This window comes from Phocoena sinus, chromosome 8 (genome assembly GCF_008692025.1).
Source record: "Phocoena sinus isolate mPhoSin1 chromosome 8, mPhoSin1.pri, whole genome shotgun sequence".
In the NCBI taxonomy this organism is placed as follows: Eukaryota; Metazoa; Chordata; class Mammalia; order Artiodactyla; family Phocoenidae; genus Phocoena; species Phocoena sinus.
Genome location: NC_045770.1, coordinates 46643708 through 46667888, shown reverse-complemented (window position 1 = coordinate 46667888; position 24181 = coordinate 46643708). Strand labels below are relative to the sequence as shown.

The 24181-nt window shown below is 48.8% G+C and overlaps 1 protein-coding gene across 6 annotated transcripts in view; it reads right to left on the bottom strand.

Annotated features, from left to right (window-relative positions):
• Positions 1 to 3589: 3589 nt before the first annotated feature.
• The window catches only part of ME3 (malic enzyme 3), a 297110-nt gene continuing 276518 nt past the window's right edge, over positions 3590 to 24181 (bottom strand). For 4 of the 6 annotated variants that reach the window (XM_032641780.1, XM_032641779.1, XM_032641781.1 and 1 more), the window contains 7 exons: positions 12987 to 13084; positions 12373 to 12486; positions 10633 to 10738; positions 9905 to 10047; positions 9174 to 9347; positions 5302 to 5400; positions 3677 to 3914 (listed from right to left, as the gene is read on the bottom strand). In XM_032641780.1, coding sequence (XP_032497671.1) covers positions 3753 to 3914; positions 5302 to 5400; positions 9174 to 9347; positions 9905 to 10047; positions 10633 to 10738; positions 12373 to 12486; positions 12987 to 13084 — 896 coding nt within the window. In that variant the 3' untranslated portion in view covers positions 3677 to 3752. Of the gene's footprint in view, positions 3915 to 5301; positions 5401 to 9173; positions 9348 to 9904; positions 10048 to 10632; positions 10739 to 12372; positions 12487 to 12986; positions 13085 to 24181 lie in introns of all 6 variants that reach the window. The other 2 variants (XM_032641778.1, XM_032641777.1) reach the window with 1 other exon arrangement.

The window sequence follows — 24181 nt, the reverse complement described above, 5'->3', positions numbered from 1 at the left end:
TCCATGTGTTTAAATCTTCAGTTTCTATCATCAGTGATTTGCAGTTTTCATTGTACAAGACTTGCACCTCTTGAATTGCTTATTTTTTTCTTTTTGATGCTATTGTGAATGGAATGTTTTCTTAATTTGATTTCTAGATTGTTTGCTGCTAGTCTATAGAAATACAATTGATTTTTGCATATTGACCTTGCTTTCTATGACCTTTCTAAACTCATTTATTAGGAGAGAGAGAAAGAGAGATAGGGAAGAAGGGTGAGAGCGAGAGCAATGCAAGTGCTCTTCTATTCTTTGGCATTTTCTGCTTATAGGATTATGTCATCTGTGAATAAAGGCAGTTTTACTCTTTTTTCCCCCCCAGTCTGGATGCCTTTACTTTATTTTTCTTTCTTTATTGAACTGGCTAGACCCTCCATGTTGACCAGGAGTGGTGAAAACAACTTCCAGATCTTAGGGAGAAAGTATTCATTCTTTCACCATTAAGTATGATGTTAGCTGTTGGTTCTTGATCGGGTTGAGGACATTCTCTTCTATTCTTAGTTTGTTGAAAGTTTTATCTCAAATGGGTGGTGGGTATTTTAAAATGCTTTTCCCACATCCACTGACATGTTCCTGTGGTTTGTATCCTTCATTCTAGTAATATCATGTACTATGTTGATCAATTTTTAAATGTTGAAACAACCTTGCATTCCTGGGATAAATTCCACTTGCTCATTGTGTTTAATTCTTTTATGTTGATGGATTTGGCTCGCTAATATTTTGTTTAGAATTTTGCATCTGTATTCATGAAGGATATTGGTCTATAGTTTTCTTGTGTTGTTTTTTTAATCTGGTTTTGATATCAGGGTAATACCAGTATCATGGAATGATTTTGGAAGTGTTCCCTCCTCTATTTTCTGAAAGGGTTTGTGAAGGATTGGTATTATTTATACTTTAAATATTTGATAAAATTCACCCATGAAGAATTCTGGGCCTGGGCTTTTCTTGGTGGGAAGATTTTTAATTACTAATTCAACTTCTTTATTTGTTATAAGTCTATTGAATTCTACTCTAATCTTTGCTTACTTTGAATTTTGTTTGCTTTTCCTTTCCTAGTTTCTTTTTTTTTGAATTTTATTATTTTTTTATACAGCAGGCTCTCATTAGTTATCTATTTTATACCTATTAGTGTATATATATATCAATCCCAAGCTCCCAATTCATCCCACCACCCTCCACCCCCCCCTTTCCCCCCTTGGTGTCCATACGTTCGTTCTCTATATCTGTGTCTCTATTTCTGCCCTGCAAACCAGTTTATCTGTACCATTTTTCTAGATTCCACATATATGCATTAATATACAATATTTGTTTTGCTCTTTCTGACTTACTTCACTCTGTATGACAGTCTCTAGGTCCATCCACATCTCTACAAATGACCCAGTTTTGTACCTTTTTTATGGCTAATATTCCACTGTATATATGTACCACATCTTCTTTATCCATTCATCAGTCAATGGGCATTTAGGTTGCTTCCATGACCTGGCTATTGTAAATAGTGCTGCAGTGAACATTGGGGTGCATGTGTCTTTTTGAATTATGGTTTTCTCTGGGTATATGCCCAGTAGTGGGATTGCTGGGTCATATGTTAATTCTATTTTTAGTTTTCTTTACTAGTTTCTTAAAGAGAAAGTTTATGTTATTGCTTTGAGACCTTTTATTCTTTTTTTCCCCCGATATTGGCATTTAAAGCTATAAAATTTCCCTCTAAGCACTACTTTAGCTACAACTCATTAATTTTGATTTTTCTTTATTCAGCTCAACATATATAATTTATCTTGTGATTTCTTCTTTGAACTGTGACTTACTTAGAAATATATTGTTTAACTTCCAAAGAGTTGGAAATTTCCCATTTTCTTTTTTACTGTTGTTGATTTCTAATTTCATCATTAACTCTGTCCAAGAAGACTTCCTGGATCCAAGTGCATTTGCACTCCAATGATAAATGATGTCTCCAGGCAGAAAGCTGGGGTGAACTGAAATTTAATTGGTAAAGAGCAGAGAAGCAGAGGGAAGGGCTTTCCAGGTAGAGACCAAGCACGTGTAAGGGCCTGTGTAAGTGCCAGCAGGATGTTCATTGCGCTTCGAACAAAGGAAATGTAATTTTTATCATCTTTCTTTTTGTCTTTGTCAGTATAGCTAAAGCTTGTTAATTCAGTTGATCTCATCAACCTGTTTTGGTTTCATTAATTTTCTCTACTATTTTCCTTTTCTGTTACATTGAGTATAAAGGAGGTATAGTTGGGGTACAGAGGAAGTTGTGGGACAGGACGTAGAAAAGATCATGTAAAAGACTCCCTGGTGTTCAGTTCCAGCTTCACTCTTCAAGCCCTCTTCTGAAGAGGTTCTCATTATCCGTGAGTCCACGGATTTACAGTACAGGGATGCTTCCTCAGGATACCCTTGGCTGAGCACCAGCACCAAGGAAGCAGAGGTTGGAAGAATAAGACCTAGGCAAGGGGTGACTGATGTCTCTGCTAATTACTCTTCTAGGATCCCGGTCATCCACCTAGCCTGTCACGGAGGTGGTCATATAGGACCTATTCATTGTGGGCAGTGCGGAACCTGAGGCGGAGCTGGCAGTGGGGGTGGGCAGTGGTAGGTCTCTGGGCATGGATTGTTGCTTCCTGTGTTATACAATGAAATTAGAGGCTGGATGCTGCCATGCCAACAGATGTTAGCAATTTAGCAGGGTCTTCGGTTGTGAGGGCTGCAGGCTCGTCTCCCCCCTCCCCAGCCCCATGGTGTGTGCTCGCTGGACATGAGGGAGGTGAAGGCTATGACTGAACTTGTTCTAAGAAACAGGACAGACTGACATCATTCTGTAAGAAAACTGCTCCAGTTTGCTAAATGACTTCAGAGAGTGAAGGGTGGAAGAGAGAGAGTGTTCTAGAGCCAGGAACATGAAATCAAGTCTTCCCTAGAACTCCCCAGGGTGTTTTGCCCCTCACAGACTCTCTTCCTCTTTCCTCTGGGTTTGCTGACACTCTCCACCCACACTTCTCTGGTTTTCCTTTTAGTAATGACCACAAAGGAATGCCTAACACTCAACAGCCCACAGGACGGAGACCCGTCCTGACTTGTGAGTTGCCTCCAGCCATTCAGCCCCCACGCCCATCTGAGTCTTAAAGGTTGTGTATTCCTCCAACAGGGACTGAACTCCTTGATGGGTGGGCCATGCTTTCTGGCCAGTGGCTGCCCTGACATTCCTCATTTCTCCATTAACCCTACCCATCCTTCACTCTTGGACTCACTGCAAACACTGCCCCCCAAGAAGCCTTCTTTTATGTCCTCATAGGAAGTATCCTCTCCCTTCTCTGGGTACCCTTGACCTTTTTCTACAGTTCTTCCATGGACTTACTACTTTCTCCCTTGTGGCAAAATGAATTGTGTGCATATCTCATCTCCTCTACTAGACCCCGGACCCTGTAAAGGCAGAGTTCCAGGCAGGACTCTAGATTTCCACAAAGTCTAGCCAATAGTTTGGTAATTCACAGATGAAGAAATTCTTGGGAAGGAAGCCTGAGGAGGGTTACAGAAAAGTGAACTCAAGGCCTTCAGGGACAAGGCTCTCATTCACCATATGCCTGGGCATCTCCCCTCATACCAGAAAGTTCAAAGGAAAAACACAATGACAAGCATGGCCATTTTGGAACCCATTTATATTGTCAGTGTTACTCTGGGCTTCATTCAGCCCCACACCAGCCTCTGAGATTGCATCAGACATTCTGAACATTCATGGCTTCCTTGGGCCAAGTGTAGCTGTCCAGCGTAAAGGAGTCATAGTCTGGAGTATAGACCAGGGATCTTACAAAAGCCTCCTTGTCCTTGGGCTCTGGGTAGTAGGAGGCCAGGTTGTGTTTGTAGGCGAAGTCGAGGACCTAGGGAAAAACACGTTTGACTGAGGAACTGGATCTAAGGAGGAACCTGTCTAAAGGCCCTTGCTTGGGAGCTTGTGGAAGGGGAATATACCCTGAAGCAGCAGATGTGTTCCTCTCATGAGCTGAGGCCCAGGAAGCCACTGGAGAGGAAGGATCTTGAGTTTTCTGCCTAGTAAGGAAGCTGTGACACCATGGAATAGACACTGGGCCAGGGTCAAGAGGCCTCAAAGTCTGCCTCTGCTTCCAACTGCCTGTGGGTCCTCAGCAGTGACATCATCCTTGCTGAGCCTCCGTTTCCTCATCTGTAAAGTGGGGGTCACGAGGGCTTTCTCTGGCATGGTGTGAGGATAAAATTAGGTAGCAGGTATAAGTGTTCAGTATCTGATATTTTTTTCTGTCTTAAACGTGGCTTGAATTGGACATTGTTCTCTGGGTATTAGATTCGGCTTCAGAAGAGGATGAATCTAAATACCCCCAAAAGGAAGGAACTGGACAGGGTGGACGTGGACTGTAAGCTGCACTATTGGTCTTGAGGGCTGACTCTGGATCCTGCACTGGACAGCTCATGGGGAGTGCATGCTGTTGTGCAGTGCGTTTTCTGAAATTATTCTTCAAACTTATAGAAAATGTAAAATGTATATTAATGGAAGTAACAGTATAATGAACCCTCATGAATTCATCATCCAGATTAACAATTATCAATGTCAGGCCAGTCTTTGCTGCCCCATGTTCTGGTTCTTTGAAAAACCATCATCTCTGCATCGTCTAGCGGGTGACATTTTTACGTAGAATATCCCCTGAACTTGATCACCCATGCATGGCCCAGCCATTCTGAGAGAAAGGGGAGGCATGAGCGTCTCCTCTGGCCAGAAAGGTGCCGAGTGTAGAGCTTTTCCACTGTTCTCTTTTAATGTCCTCCAAAACTCTGGGAGAGAGGAATTACTGGCTTCTTTGTAGAAGGAGGAAACTGCTGAGGCTCAGGGAAGTGAAGTGATTGGGCTCAGGTAACTCTGCCGCTGATTGGCAAGAGCTAGGACCCCGCAGCCTGAGCGCTTTCCAAGTCGACCTTTCTGTGTAAATGGGCACTTATGATTCATTTTTAAATTCCACCCACATTCTGGTCCACAAAACTAGGGCCTTTGGTGAGCTTTCTGCCTGGTGTTTGAGGGGAAATCCAGGAGCTCTCCCAGAACTGCCCTGAGTGGGGTTGAGGTGGGGCTCGGGCTCCAGGCAAGAGTGTGTCACCCAGCCTCTGGGGCGCATGCAGTGCAGCCCAGGGAGCTCAGCCTGTCTCTGCAGCTGCCACCCCCTTCGTCCTCCTAAAGTTACACAGAGAGGAAGCTGATGAGCCCCACTCCCCATAGTAAGGGGGTAAGACATCCCTTACTTTGATGGCGATTCTCAGAGACACGTCTCGGATGGTGCTGAGTGGGGGGTACAGTCTCCCCTGTGACAGATGCTGCTCAGAGACCTCTTGGGCGATTTGCTGGGGAGAGAGAACAGAGAGGAACAAGCTGAGTTTCCACCTTCCCAGAGCAAGCCCAACCCAGTACACCAGAAACTCACCTCGCCCCTCATACGTGGCCCGTAAGTGCAGTTTCTACTCCTGTCTCTGCCACCTTGTGGCCCCAGGGGCGCTTAATGCTTGGGCTTAAGCAAGGACACATCCTTTCTGTCCCGTGAGACTGGCCGAGGCTTAAAACAACATGAAGCTGTCTGAATTCTAAAGGAAAATCACTAAGGCCAAGATGACTAAACCTGTGAGTTACAAAGCAGACTCTGGGGTCTCCCCCACCCCGGCTGACCTAGCCTGTTGTATAGGGATCCCTGAGTCCCTCGCTTCCGGGTTCCAGCCTCTCCCACATGCTTAGGAGCATCCGGGCTGTCCCCCAGGCCATCTTGTGTCTCTGTATTCAGGCCTCCTTGGGCTCTCCTTTCCGGCCCTGGCCCCAGTGAGGAAAGAAAGGCTGCTTCTCCAGTGACACCACGAATGGGCCTTATGCGGTACCTGAATAAATGCCCTAAAAGCACTTTCAGCCCAGGAACAGCCTCTCCTACAGCTTCTCTCCCTGATTCAGAGCCCGTCTCTAAGGGCCAGCTCTCTGCAGCCAGCCTCATCCTCCAGCCTCAGGCACTGGTGCTCAGCCAGCCTTGCAGAACAGCCTCTTTAACGGGGCTCGGAATGCACTCCCACCCAATCTTCTCGTGTCAAATTGAAATCTGGGAAAAGCCACAGTGCTCTCTGAGAACTCTGTGTCCTGGGACGGACAGGGAAAGGAGCTGGTCTTGCCTCAGAGTTTGGCAGACATTAGGAACCTGGGCTCCCCCCTCTGCTACCTCGTTCTTAAATTCCTCTCTGTCCTTTCTGTTCATTCAAACATCCACTGAGCTCTACGATATGCCGGGCTCTGTGCTAGGTGCTGAAGAGCCATGGTGGAGAAGCCACAGTCTTTTCCTTCCTGGAGACTGGTGTCAGTGGAGATGAACAAACAATAGTAACGATTATAGTGATTTCGAGGAGAGGGGACATATGGGCACAGAGGAAGGCAGGGCCCAGTCTGCCATGTACAGGAAAGGCTTCCCAGAAGAAAAGACAGAAGCTAAGACCTGAAGGACAAAGTGTGAATTACTTGAAGAGAGGAGAAGGAATAGCACACGCAAGTTCTTAGAGGGAAGAGAGAGAACGACTGTAAAAAGAAGGCGGGATAGGTTGACGGCAGGGGGAGGCTAAAAGGCTGGAGAGGAAAGGAGGGCCTTGGATGAAGTGCCTTGTATGGAAACCATGTGAAGGAGTTTGGCCTTTCCTGGGAGCACCAATGAGCCATAAAAGGTCTGAAATTAGGAGAGAGATGGCCTGTTCTGGGCTTTAATTCTCTTTGTGGAGGTGTAGAAGGTGAATTGACTAGAGGGAAGCAGAATTTCCATGGCTAGATCTGCAGCTAGAAAGGCTCTCCTGCAGTGACGAGTTATATTACGGTATGTATGGCCACTTCTGAGATGCTGGGCACTGCTAATGCTCTGCTGTGTCTCTGAGTCAAATTGCCTGGGGCCATCCTGGCGCATCCCTCACAAGCCAGGTGACCTTGGGCAAGTAACTCAAACTCTCTGTGCCTCAGTTTCCTTGTCTGTAACGTAGGGATGATCACTATATTTTACAGGGTTGTCAAGGTGAAATGAGATACTGCATGTACATCTCCTAAAACTTATATTCCTTTTTCCATAGGAAAATCAGTTTCAACTTAAATTATCTTAATTTAAAAACACCCTTTTCAGGGACTTCCCTGGTGGTCCAGTGGTAAAGAATCTGCCTTCCAATGCAGGGGACACAGGTTCAATTCCTGGTCAGGGAACTAAGATCCCACATGCCCTGGGGCAGCTAAGCCCACGTGCCACAACTACTGAGCTCACGTGCCTCGACTAGAGCCCGCATGCCACAACTACAGAGAGAAAACCTGCACGCCACAACTAGAGAGAAGCCCGTGCACCACAATGCAGAGCCCGTGCGCCGCAGCTAAGACCCGACGCAGCCAAAAATAAATAAAAAAACAAAAACCAGCCAAACCAAACCAAACCAAACACCCTGTTCAGAAATATAACCTGCCAGGCCTTTGAAGACCAGACTGTCAGCTCCTGGAGGGGAGGGGCCTTATGCTGCCCAGAGCAAGTGAGTGAGAAGTAGATTGAGGAGAGGTTCCTGTTTACTTCATGGACACGGTTCATGAAAAGATGGAGCTGAAATGTCCCATAGCAGAGGCTGTGGGTTGTGCAGATGTTTCTGGGGTCGCATAGGAAGGCTTTAGCAACCTTGTTTCTGCACAACAGGGGAATGTGCTTTCGGGTCAACTCCAAGCAGGAAGTGACTCTTCCCATCCAATGGGGGTTTCAGACAGCTCTGCCCATGGCCACAGGACACCACCACCTCCAATCAAACGCAAAATACTCAAGAGGGACAGAGAACTACAGCATGAAGCCAGAGCTGGTGTGCACAAGGCTTGGGGGAGGCTGACAAAACTTCAGCAGACATAGGAAGAAGGAACTTGGTGCATGAGACAGTTCCTTGTGGGACTCACAGAAGCAGGGCTGGGTAGGGCTGCATGGAAGCCCTTCTTGTGGCTTGCTGGTTTGGGGCTCTCACCAGTGCCGTGGTGAGGGGGAAATGCAGACACATGCCAGAAATCACAGCAGAGCCTTTGGAGCCCACTGGGGATAAATATGTTTAATATTTGTTTATAGTTTTGATTAGCTTAACTTCTCAACAGAAACATTTCTACGCCTTGGTTCCGCAGAGTGAAGATAAATGTGAAGTGCTTGGCACTCGGTAAGCATTTGTTAAATGGCAGCCACTGTAACTGTTATTATTAACAACCATTATTATGAATGTGGGCTGTCATCCTTAACAAATCCTTTCCTTGTTTTCAATTCACCATGCCCAGTAAAGAACGCTTGTGGGAGCTTTTCTGATAAGATGCCTGGAGCAGGTGCACACCCACACCCCCCATCTGTGCTCAAGACATGGGTACTCAGAGCAGGCAAACTTGACGTGCAACCCATCCCCTTTCTAACAGAAATCTGCCCTAGTGGGGCTTTTTTTTTTTTTTTTTTTTTTTTTTTTTTTGCGGTACGCGGGCCTCTCACTGTTGTGGCCTCTCCCACTGCGGAGCACAGGCTCTGGACGCGCAGGCTCAGCGGCCATGACTCACGGGCCCAGCCGCTCCGCGGCATGTGGGATCTTCCCGGACCGGGGCACGAACCCGTGTCCCCTGCATCGGCAGGCGGACTCTCAACCACTGCACCACCAGGGAAGCCCTAGTGGGGCTTATTTTGCTACCAGTTACCCAGTAACGTGGCCAAGACCCATGGCTGGAAAAATCTACTGCTTGTCACGGTCGGTGAGCCCACAGTTTCAGGTGGTTTTGATGGCACCTCCATTCTTGGCATGCATACGGGTTCTGCTAGGAGACAGGGTGCAGTACAAGGTATGTGCCCTCACTGCCAGCGCCTCCTGCCAGCACCCCTCCCACTGACTATTCCTTCCCCCGCCACCCCTGCCTTAAAAAGCCTGTGTGTGTTTTCAGAGGAGTTCAAGCCTCCAGGTGATCTTGAGAGAAGCTTGACATTCAAGCACTCTGGGGAACCACTGAAGGATTGGGGCAGGTAGGTAGAAGAAACAAGAGAAGGAATCTTTGGGGACCCGGTGTAGGAGCTAGTGGAGCTCACAGGCCCTCTGGGGTGTATTCGGGGCAGCGGGGACAGCAATACCTCTGCTGTCAGCAGGAAGAGCCCGTCTGGGATGTGTCGGACCCCACCTGCGATGACTCCCAGAGCCACTCCAGGGAACACGTAGGCGTTGTTTCCCTGCCCGGGAATGAAGGTCCTGCCATCTTCCAGAGTCACGCCTTTAAAGGGACTTCCACTGGCAAAGATCCCTCGGCCCTGGGGGCAGGAAGAAAACCAGAGACGGAGCTTGGAGCTAGGTTTCAGGGGTCATGGTAGCCTAGTCGTTTCTCCCGGAAGTTGACCCCTTCCTCATCATCTGCTAAATGCCCAGCACTGTGCTCAGGACGTTGCAGGTGCTGAAAGCACACCTGTTCATCGGGCCAGAAAGCTCAGCTCCCACTGAGCTACCTGGCAGCCACAAAACCACAGAACGGGGAAGGTGTAGCTTTTAACCTGTCACCTCCCCGGAGGGCAAGCCAGGTGTGCAAATGGCCTAGAGTCCACAAGTGCCTCGAGTTCTGGTCAGAGCTCTATGTTAGGGGAACCCTGAGCAGTAAAGCCTACTGGTAAGAGCCCGGGCTTTGGAGCCGGACCTGGGTTTGAGGGCCAGCTCCACTCCTTTTTAGCTCTGTGACCTTGGGCAAGTTACTTCATCTTTTTGAAACTCAGTTTGCTTATCAGCAATGTGGGGATTCTTTTCACCCTCATAGGGCTGCTCATGGTTACTGTTACTATGTCCTCTCAGTCCGGGGAAGGAAGGACTCCCCGCTGACCTCGGTGACCTGGTAGCACTTCTCAGCCGTGCACTCGGCCTTGCTGGTGGGGTTGCTCAGGGCAAAGATGATGGGGCGCTCGTGGAAGGAGGCCATGTCCCTCAGGATCTGCTCCGTGAAGGCTCCTGCGATGGCGGCAACACCTATGGGGAAAAGGGGGAGGTAGTGGGGTGCCGACTCTTTACATACACCCCATTCCTCTCCCGGTGGTGGTGGTGGAACTAGGTACAACACGGAAGACTCAGGAGTCTTGAGGATGGCATCTGCCATAGGGATGAGGGAGGATAGGAGAAAAGGGTCTCCCTGCTTGAGTTGGCTGAGACCCCCTGTTAATTCCACTGGTCCACTTCGGGCCCCAGCTCAGTTAAGATGCACCTGTGAAGCATGCCTGGCTACTGTCCTTTAGAGTGGACTGCTCCCACAGGACAGGGAGTGATGCCAGGGTCCCCCCACTTGGGGGAGGAGTGCTCATGTCATCCTGGTTAGAGAGACCAGCCTGTGCTTTTCCACTTTACTGTATCATTCTGCATCACGCAGCCCAGCTTGGTGCCTTAGCTCTATGGTTCTTATACAGTAATAACTCAATAAAAGTTTGTAGCATTGAATTGGAAATGAGGGGAAAGAGCTGTGTTTCCAAGGGTGGCTTATGCCTCCTTGCTAAGCCTCAGTCTTCCCCTGCAAGTCAAGAGGATTAGCTGGACTGGGAAGTGGGTCGCCCTTCCTCCTACCTATGATGGCCGTGGGCTTCACCAGCCTCACCACCTCCTCCAGGGAGTTCACTTCAGGGTGGTCCTGGGCAAACATCTCCTTCTCATGGTTCAGGTGGCTCCTCCCCTGCAGGGAAAGGAAGAACATGATACAGCTGTGGTGGTGAGAACCGCTGGGCAGTGCCTGGATGCATCTGTGTGCTCTAAGAGCATTCCCTGCAGAGCCCTGTGCTTTGGTCTGAGCTGTCAGAACCTTGCGCCCTGTCCTTTTGATCAAAATCTACGATGCAACCTAAGAATTTTAAATGTGTGTGTGCGTGTGTATTTCTTTCTTTAATCCAAACCACATATGGAGAACCCGTAAGGCCTTTCTTTGAGCTGCTGGGGTCATGGCTTCCTGGGCCAGGACAGAAAGGCTCCGAGGAAATGCCTGAGTCTGGACCAATACTCTTGGCCCCAAGACATATAGCACAGAGGCCCAGTTGAGGGATGGGGGCCTGAGTCACCCAGGGTCAGGGCGCTAATTTGAATGTATTTGACAAGAGCCATTAACCTCCCGATAAATAATAAGCTGAGATCCAGGACAGGCTTGTAGTGGCTGTCTGCTCCCAATGGGGTCCAGATTCCTTCCATTTCTTCAAATAGGAGTCAGTGGGTGACAGGCTGGTCAACGTTTCTGATGACTCCTTTGGGTCAGCTGGCCTCACGAGAACCAGAGTGAAAACACCAGCTTTGAGAGATCTTTGAGGAGGGGTGAGCTCAATGGGGTGAGCAAAGGTGATGCTGAAACGTGGGAAAGAGGCAAGCGTGGCAGCCTCCACCTGTGCCTGGACCGTGCTCTGGAATGATCTGGGGCAGAAGGAGGAATCTCCAGGTCCCAGTTCTTTCCGGTGGGAATCTGCCCTTATAGGGAACAATAGGAAGGTCTGTTGCTTCTGAGGGGGGTCTCCGCTATTCTTGGTTGAGAGCCTCGTGTTCCTATCTCTTGTCGTTTTTTAGGCTCTCACTGTCACAGTCTATGTTAGTGAAATCTCAGGATTAAAACATGGAGCTCTGAGTGAAGTCCTGAGGGAGAAGGTCACCCAACTGTGCCCCTCACCACACTGCAGTCAGAAGCTGGACTGTCTCTCTCATTCATTCCTTCATTCATACCTCAAACATCAATTACGTACTTATCACATGCAGGACCTCGACATCAAGACTATACAGCCTCACGGGGAGGGAGGCAAGTAAAGGGGCAACAGCCCTATCACGGGATAAGTGTAATATATGAAGGGCGGAAGGCTACATGAGCATAAACACAGGGAACTAATTGAGACCCAGATGCTCAGGGAAGCTGCTTGAAGGAGGTAACAGAAGACAGGGAGGAAACAGATGGGGTTGAGGGCTGTGAGTGGGCGTGTGGAAAAAGAGAAGGGCATTCCAGGCAGAGGAACAAAATATGCAAAGATGTAGAAGAGAGAGAGCATGTTACTTTTGGAGGATTATGCTTCAACATGGCTAGAGGTGAGTACAGGGCAGGACGTGGGGGGAGATGACACTGGAAAGAGCACACGTACACACATTTGCAAGCACATTCAAAGCTTTTGGACAAGAGCAATTAAGGCTACTTTGGGATGAATCTTTTGCTTTGGGGATTAGGACACTGCCCTCCTTCTGCTCTCTCTTCTGTCTGAGCAGTTTACCCCTTGAGATCTCTTCCAGTCCAGTTCCAATAGCTGTAGATATCAGGTAACCTCCAGGTCTCCAGACCGACAGTACCTTGACAATGAGCCCCTTGGAGTCCACCATCCAGATCTTCCTTGTGGCCTCTGCCTTGGGTACGCCTTCTTTCTCTAGGGCCATGACAAGGAGGTGGGCGATGCCCATGGCTGCCTGCGAGGTGGGTGTTTAGACAAAAGGCAAACGCTGCTCAGGATTTTATCAGATGCTTCACCAAAATCCTCGTTTCTTCCCCCACTACTCCCAGGAGGCCCAGTTAAGTCCCTGCCTTGAGACACCCAAATGTTGGGGCCCAGGCAGCTGCAATGACCACAACGCATCTGTGCTGTTTCCTCTCCTCAGAAGCCCAGAACACCGCTCCTCCTTGCGGCTCCTCCATCCATTCTTTTTTTTTTTTTTTTTGCGGTACGCGGGCCTCTCACTGTTGTGGCCTCTCCCACTGCGGAGCACAGGCTCTGGACGCGCAGGCTCAGTGGCCATGGCTCACGGGCTCAGCCGCTCTGCGGCATGTGGGATCTTCCCAGACTGGGACATGAACCTGTGTCCCCTGCATCGGCAGGCAGACTCTCAACCACTGCGCCACCAGGGAAGCCCCTCTACCCATTCTTACTCTCCTACTGGAACAACAGCAGAGAGCCCCCGACGGCACTTACTTCACCAGCACCTTGGAAAACAAACACGTGATTGGAGAGCTTGTTCTTGGTGATTCGCAGAGCAGCCAGGATCCCTGCCACGGCGACGGAGGCTGTGCCTGCAACAGAGTGGACGGAGATCACCCTCTGGCCACCGGGTCCCACCCCCAAGACCCTTGGCAGAGTTCTCCACACCTAGAACCTGTGATGGAACATGCGACTTCCCCTCGCCCTTACAGAAGTCAGCCCTGTAGGCACGCAGGTTGTCGAGCAACTCTCTTTTGCGTGGTACTCTCCATGCATTCTTTTGCAGATAACTGTTAGTTTGAGAAATAGCTCCTGGATTGTTACCCTGGGAGAGAGCATCAGAGGGTCGGGTGCTGCTACCACCATCATTCATAAATGAAACAACAAGGACAAATACAAGGGAAGCCAAAACGAAGGGTGAGCCTCATAGAATGATTTGTTTAAGGGGTAAATGGATAAAAACATATTAAAAATGAGGCCACAAACTAACCATGAAACCTTACCTGACCGTGTGACCTGAGCTGCTTGTCTTATCCAGCAAGTCATAAGGCTATGCCCAGTAGCATAACCAGCATCGAATGGCTTGAATACATCTGAAGGTACAGGTAAGCTGCACAAGCAGGTGGCTCAGACTAGTTGGACAACTACTCTTCCTCTCCCTCAATCCACACCTAAGGCCGCACTAGGAATCCCTATGACCGGCTGACCACGGAGGAAAAAGCAGGCTTGGCTTACAGATCGTTCTTTTTTTTTTTACATCTTTATTGGGGTATAATTGTTTTACAATGGTGTGTTAGTTTCTGCTTTATAACAAAGTGAATCAGCTATACATATACATATGCTCCCATGTGTCTTCCCTCTTGCGTCTCCCTCCCTCCCACTCTCCCCATCCCACCCCTCCAGGCGGTCACAAAGCCCCGAGCTAATATCCCTGACAGATCGTTCTTAACAGTATGCTGGCATCAACTAGAAGCGTACGGTTGCAGTTTCACAGCCCTAATAAAAGGTCACCCTAAAGGGAAATAGGGAAGTAAATCTTCCCAATGGACATGACCTCCCGTTGTAAATTTTGTTGTCCACTTTGGTCCAAGAGATGGCTAGACCTACATCAATTCGTGGGCAGTTGTTAACGGTTTAGCTAGATGGTCAGGGACTTAGAAAGAACCGAACAGTAGGACTGGTGATGGGGAAGTCTAGGGAAGGGTTTGCGAATGGACTTCTCTGAATAGGTACAGGGTGTGAAGATATTTGTGCCCCATGTGAAAGCTCACCAAAGGGCAGAATGAGAATAGTTTCTCAATCATCAGGTGGACAAAATGGCACGGCTTGTGCGTGTCGGTCAGCATCTTTCCCACGCCATCTAGGGTTTGCTCAGTTTCCATATAGAGTAGCCATGGTGGCAGGGATGGAGGCTATGCATGGACTTCCTCACGGAGGCTGCCTGCTACTACTACTGACCTGTCAATGGCAGAGACCAGTGTGGAGCTCCTGCTATGGCACCGTCCTCTGGGAGGACTATCTACCCGGCAGGAGGACGATTACACTGGACTCCTTCCATCAGAGACAGGGGAGAGATGTGTCCTCACTGGAATAAACACAGCTTCTGGATATGGCTTGACTTTCCCTGTCTATAATGTTCTGCCAGTGCCATCATCTGGGCATGTCTGAAATGCCTAGTCACCATCCTGATATATTCCAGGCTTCTAATCAAGGAATTCATTTCAATAGAAGTGCGGCAATAGGCTCATAGCCACGGAACGCAGTGGTCTTAACACGTACTCTACCACCCAGGAGCAGATGACCTAATAGATCAGTAGGATGGGCTGCTGAAGACTTAAGACTCAGTTGAGGAGATGGTGAGGGTCTATCTTATAGGATGCAATATGTGATCTGACTTAGCAAACAATACCTCGTGCTCTTTCTCCACAGCCAGAATACTTGGGTCTGGAAATCAAAGCGTTGAAGTGAGAATGGCTCCTCTCACCATTTCACCTAATGAATCACTTGCAGGGTTTCTGCTTCCTGTCTCTTCAATTCTGTGCTCTCTGGATTGGAGGTCTTGGTTCCAAAGGGACAAATGCTTCCATTAGGATTCCCAACATGGTTCTGTTGACTTGGAAGTTGAGACTGCCACCTGGCCATTTGCCACAAAACCAGTGGGCAAGGAAGAGGGTTACTTTACTGGCTGTGGTTACTCATCCTGAGTTTCCCAAGGGGAAACTAGGGACGGGGGAAGACTGTGTCTGCGCCTAGGGGATCCTCTGGGGTGTGTCTTAGTACTCCTGTGCTCAAGAGTAAATATTAATAAACACTGTTACAGCTAAAGAGAGGCAGGGCTGCGGAGGCTGCAGATCCTTCAGGAATGAAGGTTTGGGTCATCCTACTAAGGAACCCTGGCAAGCTAAGGTCTTGTCTGATGACAAGAAAACATGGAATGGGAGACCGACGAAGAAATTCATAAACATCAACTATGGCTTCATGACAGGTTGCAGAAATGAGAAATGTAGCAGCCATGCAAATTTTCTTCCTTGATTATCATGTGATTACGGATGATGGTTCGTATTAGCTAATTTATTCTCCCTTCTCCTTCCGCTTATTATTCTATAGAAGTTTTGTTGGAGGTTAATTCTACAATTTAGCTTTTAGATAACAGAGTTTTCAAATGTGACTGTGACTGAGATTTAAGAGTAGTTAGTCCTGCCCGGAGATGGGTGGTGCGACTATCTTCCAGAGATAAATATGTCCAAAAAATGCACAGTGTGACAGTTGTGAGTTAAGTTTTATTTGGGGCACAATGAGAACTATAGCCCAGGAGACAGCCCCTCAGATAGCTCTGAAGAGGGGTGTGGGTGTCAGTGTATATGTGATATTGGTGAAGGGCATACGTGCGATCAAGCACACATTTTAGGAGAAGGTTGCTGCTGGTTACAAGAAGGTTGTTGCTCGTCACGAGGAGTGGATGTCTCCGTTAATGATTTTGGTGTTTTCCTAGATATGAGAAGATGCAAGAAACTGGGCTCATAAAATCTTCTGAAAATATCTAAGTATCTGAAGGCCCGTTCTGCCAGTTTTTCCCAGAGCACAGAGTGCCTCATGCCTGATCTCTGCCTTGAACTCCTTTCAGGGTGTGTTGAAGGTCGGTGACTGCAGTGGCTAGTGACTTCATTCTTGTAGAACCAGATGATGAGTGACATTCTTTAGTTGGCAAATAACTGTAGACACTTTGCCTCTCCCCGTTTCAGGGAGAAGGCGAGAATGTCTTCATTTGTTGGAAAGATAGTTGCATTTTATTAGGCATTTTGTTAGAGTTTGTTGCTGTTGTCTGGAAGTACCAATGTGCAGGACGGTATGTATGTATCGATGCTGAACAGCCAGAAGGGTGGACTCTGCCGATTACTGGATAATCGTTTCTCCTTTGTCTGCAAACCACTTTTCAGCTTTACCAATTGGCCCTATGGTGGGCTCTGCCAATAGGGGGCGCCAGAGGGCGACTGAAAGACTAGATGGGCAGGGAAAGAAAAGTTTTTCCAGCACCATTCCTACTTTGTAAGATCGCTGGGTAAAATGTAGGACGTTCAGTTAAATTTGAATTTTAGGTAAACAAGAAATAATTTTCTAGTGTGTGTTCCATGCAATATTAGCATAAATATTCTAAAAACTGTTATTTGTCTGAAATTCAAATTTAGCCTGATCATCTGCATTTTGTTTTTGCTAAATCTGGCAACTCCAGAGCCTTGGCTTTTTAATCTTACAGCAGCAGTTTGTTCCACAAGCAGCAGTTGAATCCAGTTTGCTCTTTGTCCGTCACTTACAGAACTAGCCTCGTGGCGCGTGCCCCTCAGAGGCATGAACGCTAGCCAGCTGTCACCTGTCTTCCCTGTGTTCCCCCAGCCTCAGGGGTGGTAGCAGATCCTTAGTGTTTCTTTCTGGCTTTTCAGTTCTTTAATGCAGAATTCACAATTCTTTATGTCGAGTTTTCTCTGTTAAAACGACTGGTGTGGACCCTCACAGAGTCACAATAAAGTAATCGCAACTGGCAACGCTAAGCCTCTATGACGGTCAAAGAAAAGGAAATTAAAGTGTGACTGTTTATGGTCATTACAATTGTGCAAATCAAAGAAACTGATGTTATCTATGGCTGGTGAGGGAGCAATGAAAAGGGCAAAGTTCAGCACACATTCCATTTTAAAGAGCTACAACCCTTTTTGGAGAACTATTTCCCAATATAGACCAAAGGCATAAAATGTTTTTGCCCCTTGACCTCATGCTTCTATTTCTGGGAATCTATGTATGAAAAAATCCAAAAGGTATGTGGTAAGATATTTATGACAGTGTTATTTATAATGTAGAATGACTGGAAATAACAAACACCTAACAAAAGAGCATTGGTTAAGTAAATTAGCTAGTGTAGGCACTCAGTAGGATACTAAAGCTATTAAAAATATTCATTATGAAGATGGTGTAGCAACACAGAAAATGCTATGAAATTAGTAACTAACATCACATATTGTTCTAAGTGCTTTATATGTCTTAATGTAAAGACATTTATTTAATCCTATCATCATCCCCATTTTACAGATTGGGAAAATGAGGTACGGAGCAGGTTGCTGAGTTGTCCAAGATCACACAACAGAGTGAGGCTTTGAACTCAGGGAATCGGGCTCTAGGGCATGTGCTCTTAACCCCTGAATCATGCTTCACTGAGTTAGCTGGAAGGAAGAGAACATTCAACAGTCTACATACTATGATTCTAATTGTAACAAAATATACACACAAAATCCGAAAGGAGCTACAAAATACTAATGGTTGCAGGGCGGGAGCAGGAATGAACTTTCCGTTTTCTGTTTCCAGTTTTCCATTGGACAGAGAGCACCTTTTCCCCCCGCATCTGATTCTATTATATTTCACGGCAGCCTTCTGCCTCCTGAAAGGAGCTGTACAAAGCATGCGACACCAGGTGGCGCCAAAGATATTTCATCAGAGAACCTCCCAAAGAGACCGCATTCTTGATGGGTCTGTTCCATCCTGGATGTCAAGTATCTTTTGTGGTTAGAACCTACAGGCTGAATAACAGCTTACCTGCAGAAATTCAGTGCTGGATGGAGAGCGTGACATCCAACAACTGTACAGATGAGGAAACTGAGGCCAGAGAGAGGCAGTGGCTTCTGCCTGTGAGTCGCCAAGTTAGAAGTAAAGCAGGTAAACCTGGGTTGCTGCTTCCACCCCTTCCTGGTCTATGCAGCTCAGACAGCCTTTCCTGACTCTGGAGTTGAAGGCAGCAGGAGTGGCCTTATGGGGTTTCCCTGGGGGAGACCTGAGGGGCAGGTGGTAGTGGAGGTGGAGGGAAGTGAACTTAGGTGGTGGATGTAATTGTTCAGTTGTGACTCTGGAAGGGGTTGGAAAACACAAAGCATTGGGAAATCTGGTAGAACAGAGTTGAAAATTTCAAAAGGATACAACAACTGCCGCTTATTGATTGCTCTCCCCGTGACCTTGGCTCCGTGCTATGTATGCGCTTGCCTGCATTTATTTGCTCATTTAATCTTTACAGCAACTCTAGGAAATAGGTACTACGGAGCTCCCATTTTTTTCCCTTTCAGAAGTGGAAAGTGAAGTTCAAAGAAAGTAGAAACGACCAGGAGAGAAGTGAATCCTCTCACCACCAACTCTATAAAACCTCTGCCTCCGGTCCATATACTTTGCCGTTTCTCCTCTTATGTGGATGAATGGTCCCTGCTCTTAGCTAAAGCCACCTCCGGCTGTGTGCTGGATCCCACCACGTTTACCTACTCAAGAAATTTGTTTTATAATTCTCTCCCTTTTTTTCCTGCATCCTCAACTGATCCCTCTCTAGTGGATCACTGCCATCAGCATACAAATGTCATCAAGTTCCCATCCTTAAAAAGCCTCCTCTTGACCCTATGTCATTCCCACCCTATTTCTTACTTCCCTCTATAGCCAAATTCTTCTAAAGAGCTGAATATACTCATTACCTCTATTTCCTTTCTTCTTGGTCTCCCTGAAACCCAGTCCCATCAGGCAACTGCCCCACCTCTTGTCAACCTCACCAGCACCTCCATCTTGCCAAGTTCAGTGGTCAGTCCTCAGCCCTCCTCTTCCTTGACCTTTCATCAGCATTTGATACTGGTGTTCATTCCTTCCTTTGGGAAACTCTGCATGTGGCCTCTGGAACCCCACGCTCACTGGCTACCTTGCTGGCTACTTCTCATCCTCCATTCTGGGATCTTTCTCTGAGGCCATCCTCTGAAGTGGCAAGTTGCCGTATTCACAGCCCAGAACTCAAGAGGAAAAACAGCAGTTCTTAAATCCTATATTATAAAGTTTGGCAAAGAACGCTATCTCCATCATCAACTTTCATTTTGAGGAGGAGGGTCTTGGGTAATGTATTAGGGATTTAAAAATAGAGAGGAAGGAAGCTGCAGAGGTTTCTGGAGAAGCCCGGGGGTCTAGGGATGTGTTAGAACACGTGCCCGTGAATGCTGAGGGCAGCTGAAAGCATGACTGTTTGTTCCTCATTCACGATGAAAGAAAAACAAATTTTCCTTTTCAGAGGGAGCTTTCCATAATTGCATTTCCTGCAAACTGAGTACTGGAGGTTGTAGGTTCAGGAAATAGCACAGAGGGACTGAAAATGTAGTTTCTATTCTGCTTTTAATGGTCACATTTGACAAAGTTAAAGAAGTTTCCATTCGAAACCACACACTATCAGAGAAAAGGGAAAGAACTAGCTGCTTCTCAGGTGAGACAGTGCTGCTGTCTTAGGCAGCAAGAAGCACAGGGAGTTAGGCTCGGCAGGGTCCAGCCAAGGTGGCTTTGGAGGCCTGGGGCCATGGGGGATTGGGCATCCTCTAGGATTAGGTTGGCCCCCTTTCATGATCCGCAGAATTACCTTCCCACGGCAGCCAGCGGCTGCTCATTTGTTCATGAGCGTGTACTGAGAGCCTGTTCTGGGGCTCCACTGGGTATATGGGTATATGAAACCTTAGATTTATGAAGATGAATACAACAGTCTTGGGCACAGGGGTTAGCAGAATAACTGTTGAGAAAATTCAAGTTCCCCTTATTGGAAACCAAGCAAAGGCCTTCTAGATGACTTCAACCCTGTTTCTGTGTCCTGAAGGGAATTTTCTGGAGCCCTTGGACTCTCAAGAAGGCAGTTCCCGGCCCATGAAGGAAGCAGGGTTAGACTATTCTGCTGCCGGAGGGAATAATTACCATCTTCTTGGCTTCTTTGGGGATTTAACTGATGCAACAGGCTAAGGGGGAGGTCTCAGAGCAGCCAGGATTAGACGTGCGAAGAGACCCACGAGAATCTCAGGGCTGGGAAAGCCCTGTACGGGAAGAACAGCCTCAGAACCTAGGACTTAGCGAAAAGGAAGGTTCTGGGGACTGGGGAGAGATGAGGTTGAAGCGGCCGGGGGAGGTTTCACTGTGGGAGAGACACGGGAAGGGCCAGGAACTGCTGCTTACTGTGTGTGGTAGGAAAGGAGCAGCAGACAGCTGACAGCTGGAAGTAACCCCTGGTGTCTTGTAAACAGGACAAACCAGCTGGACAGACTTCAGAGCTGGGCCATTCCTCCCCATCTGCCCCCTTCCTATTGTGGCATCTGAGCCCCGGGGTACTTTGAAATATTCTGCAAAGCGGGTGGCCACTGCCCAGTGTCACTCCCAGGCCCTGGGGAAGGGTGGGGTCATCCTGGGGCCTGCGGGAACGGGTTTGGCCCTGGGTGCGGTATCCTGGGGGAGGTGAGGTTTGAGTCCTCAAGGACAAAGAGAAATTAGCCGAGAGCAGAAGAGAGTTCTAGGCAGAGGGACCAGCACATTCAGAATCAGAATCGGCAGGAAACTCACAGAACTAATTCAATGGGCTGGAAGAATAGGCTGGATGTGGAAAGAGGAAAGAGGTGAGGTGGGCCCCTGCCGCCCTTCTCAGGCTTTCCCAGGCCGGCGCTCACACTGGTGCCTCTTCTCACCTCCACCAAAGCCTCTCTGTTTTCGGTCTCAACACTTCCTCCTCCCCCCTGGTGCATGTGTTGGGAGCCTCCTGTGCACCAGAGGTATCAGTACCCGGTACCAGAACTGAGTGCGGTTACATGCCTGTTCCCGCGTTACATCACTGCAGCCCTTACAACTACCTGGTGCCATAAGCAAGGGTGATGATGAAAACACTTAACGATGAGTTAGCAGAGTGCCCATCCAGCCAGGATCAACGCTGGCCTTAGAAAGGCATCCTGATCTTTCTGGCAGTACTGGCTGAGCCTCCCTCATGGCTGTGAATACTGTCATGTCCATTTTACAGATCAGGAAAAGAAGACTGGGAGGATTTAAGCCACCTGGCCAAAGCCCCAAAGCAGAAAAGTGGGGATTCAGACCTAGGCTTGTCTCAGTCCAACTTCTGACTGTTAAGAACTCTGGCTCACAGATGAAAACTTGGAAGTATGAGGGGCGACCATGGCCTGACATACCACACAGGCACCCTGACTGGCCGTCTGCTCTCGGGAACGTGGCCGGACTCGAGGGCAGTGCAGGTCCAGGGAGGCCTGCTGGGCTGGGAGGATGCTCTGGAGCTGACAGGCCAGCTGGGCTTTGCTGTCCCCAGCCACACTGCGGGCAGCTAGCCGTGGAGGCCGGGGGCCTGTGCTCACCAGGCCAGTGGTATCCTGGACCTGGCTTCTTGGGAAGGACACAGCTGGCCAGTCCTCCAGCATGGCCATTCCTAGCGCTGTTCCCCTTCCAGGCCTCTCTCTCCTCCGCTAAGAGCCGGGATGCTTCTGTGATCCCAGCTGAAACAACAAAAGTCACCTGAGCCTCTGCCTTTTCCAAAACTCCTGAAGAGGCTTCCAGCGATGAGTCAGTGCACGGGCAGCCCTGCTCACCGAGAACCAGCCTGGGGAGGCTGAGGCTTCCCACCGGTCTGAGCGGGGACTAGGGCCGGGGCTGGGGCGGGGGGTGCACGGAGGAGACCATGGCAGCCCTGGGGAGCTCTTTACCCTGCCAGTGCTGGGGCTTCAGAGACCCAACCCTGTGGTCGGCCACGTGGGGTTGGTGATTCCCAGGAGTGTGAAACAGCAGGACTGCCTGGGAGACAGTTCCAATCTTGTGCCCGAGCTTCTGCTCAGCACCAGGCACGGCCCTGCCCTCACAGAGCTCAGTCTGGTGGGGACCCTGAGGCCTTCAGTCGTATCTTTCCTCACTCCACCGAGGATGTGAGGCTGCGCTGGTGTTCATTTCATGTGGGCAGCCTGGGCCCATCCCCCGCCATTCTGGGGTGTTGCCTGACCACGAGTCCTGTTGGGGGGGACCGGGCCTGTTCCCAGCAACCACGTGCGGTTTGGTTTTGGTGTCTGTTTACCACTGTGATTCCTCCCACCCTCCCCCTTCTCCCAGCTCTCTCCAATTCTGTGCATGCAGGCGTTCCTTTCTATTTTTGAGCATGGCTATGTCTTTTCATGTTTCTTTTTCCTCTGCTCTCTACCTTGTATTTGGAGGTAAGGGGGTCAATTCTAGCATAAGCTTAATCTTCCACGTTGCCCCATTAATCCCGGAATTCCTCACCAGTCTGCTAATCGTCCACCCAGCACTGAGAGTACACATCATAGGCTTTTGGTTCTGGACCCATCACTAACCAGCTGGCGACTGTGGGCCAGCCCCTCCCCGTCCCCAGGCCTCATCGGGGGGGTCTGTGGACTGTGGGAGTTAGAGGAGAGGATGGGAGGGGTGAGGAGAGCGGTGACACCCACACTTCCGTGGGGTCCGGAATTTAATCCTCACCAAGGAGACTCACGGCACTGCCTCACCTACGAGGGATCATCGGCAGCCCGACGTCATGGACAGACAGTGAATTCCGAGTTAGAAATGACTAGATTCTAGCCCCAGCTTTATGCCTGTTAGGCTGTGGGACGTGGAGCAAAACTTAAGCCTTGAACTTCAGTTGTCTCATCAGTGACGTGAACAGCAATGTCCATCCTCCCCACAGGCGGAGGGGGTGAGGCCAGGAAGCTGTGAAACAGTGTGGATGGAAAACACTTTTCTAGCCTAAAGTTCTGTGCTCACGCCAGCTGGATTACTTGGCACAGTTTGGGTTCCCCGGGAAGCAGATTCAGAGAGATGTGAAGTGTTCAGGATGTTATGAAGAAGTGGCCTTGGGATCAGCACACCTGTGCCAGGGAGGGAGTGGAAGCAGGATGGGGTCGAGGATGGGGAAGTAGGAGAAGCTGAGCCGTGATGCGGTCCCCAGGGCCTCAGCCAGCCCCGTGGGGAGCCCTGGAGTTAAATGTGCCCTCAGAGCTATCCTGCACTGGGCCAAAATGGTTGAGCTTCTATATTCCCTGATCACCTGGTGATGCCGTCCTGGCAGGGCAGGACCGTGGTCTGCTTGATGCTCCAGCCAGCCCTGCCGCCAGCTGGGGCAACAAGTCCTTTCTTGAGGGAAGATCTGGGCGGTGCTGTTAATCACATGGCCACGCCTAACGGTCAGGTTGTCCCGATCAAAGACTCGATATTATAGGGCTCCTGCCATTCTAGTACGATTTGCCAGCTCTCCTCATGCATTTTAGTTTAATGACTTTAGTCTCTCATTTCTGAGAAAAGAATGGGAAATTCCTCCTCTGTTTGCCGTGGGACCCAGAAAACCATTCCATCTGGCTTTGCCTGGGAGTGAAATAGACTCTACTGGAACTGGGTACCAGCAGGACCTAAAAACTAACGAATTGATTTAATTTAAGAAGTTGTGTGTGTGTATACATGAGGGCGTACACACGTGAAGATGTATATATGTCTGCGTGTGAGCACATGTGGGGTGCATTTCTGGGTGAGTATGACGACCTGGACAAGAGAGAGGCTTCGGGGGCAGGTGTCCAGTGTAGACACACCCACAAGGACAGGTGGGTGCTTATGAGAATCTCAATTTGTGCAGGTGGACCTTGTTCATTCATTCCTCAAACATTAATGAAGCATCTACAGTGTGCCAGGCGCTTGTGCTGGGGCTGGGAAGTGAGAAGAGAAAAGATGTGGTTCCTGCCTCTGGGAGCTTATTGTCTCCTGGGGAGACAGACAACTCAATGCAGGCATGTGGGGTACAGTGTGGTAAGAAAGTTGACAGAGGGGGCACAGGAAGCTGTGGAGGCACCCGGTGTGCACCCAAATCAGGCTGTCCCTTCCCTGGGACA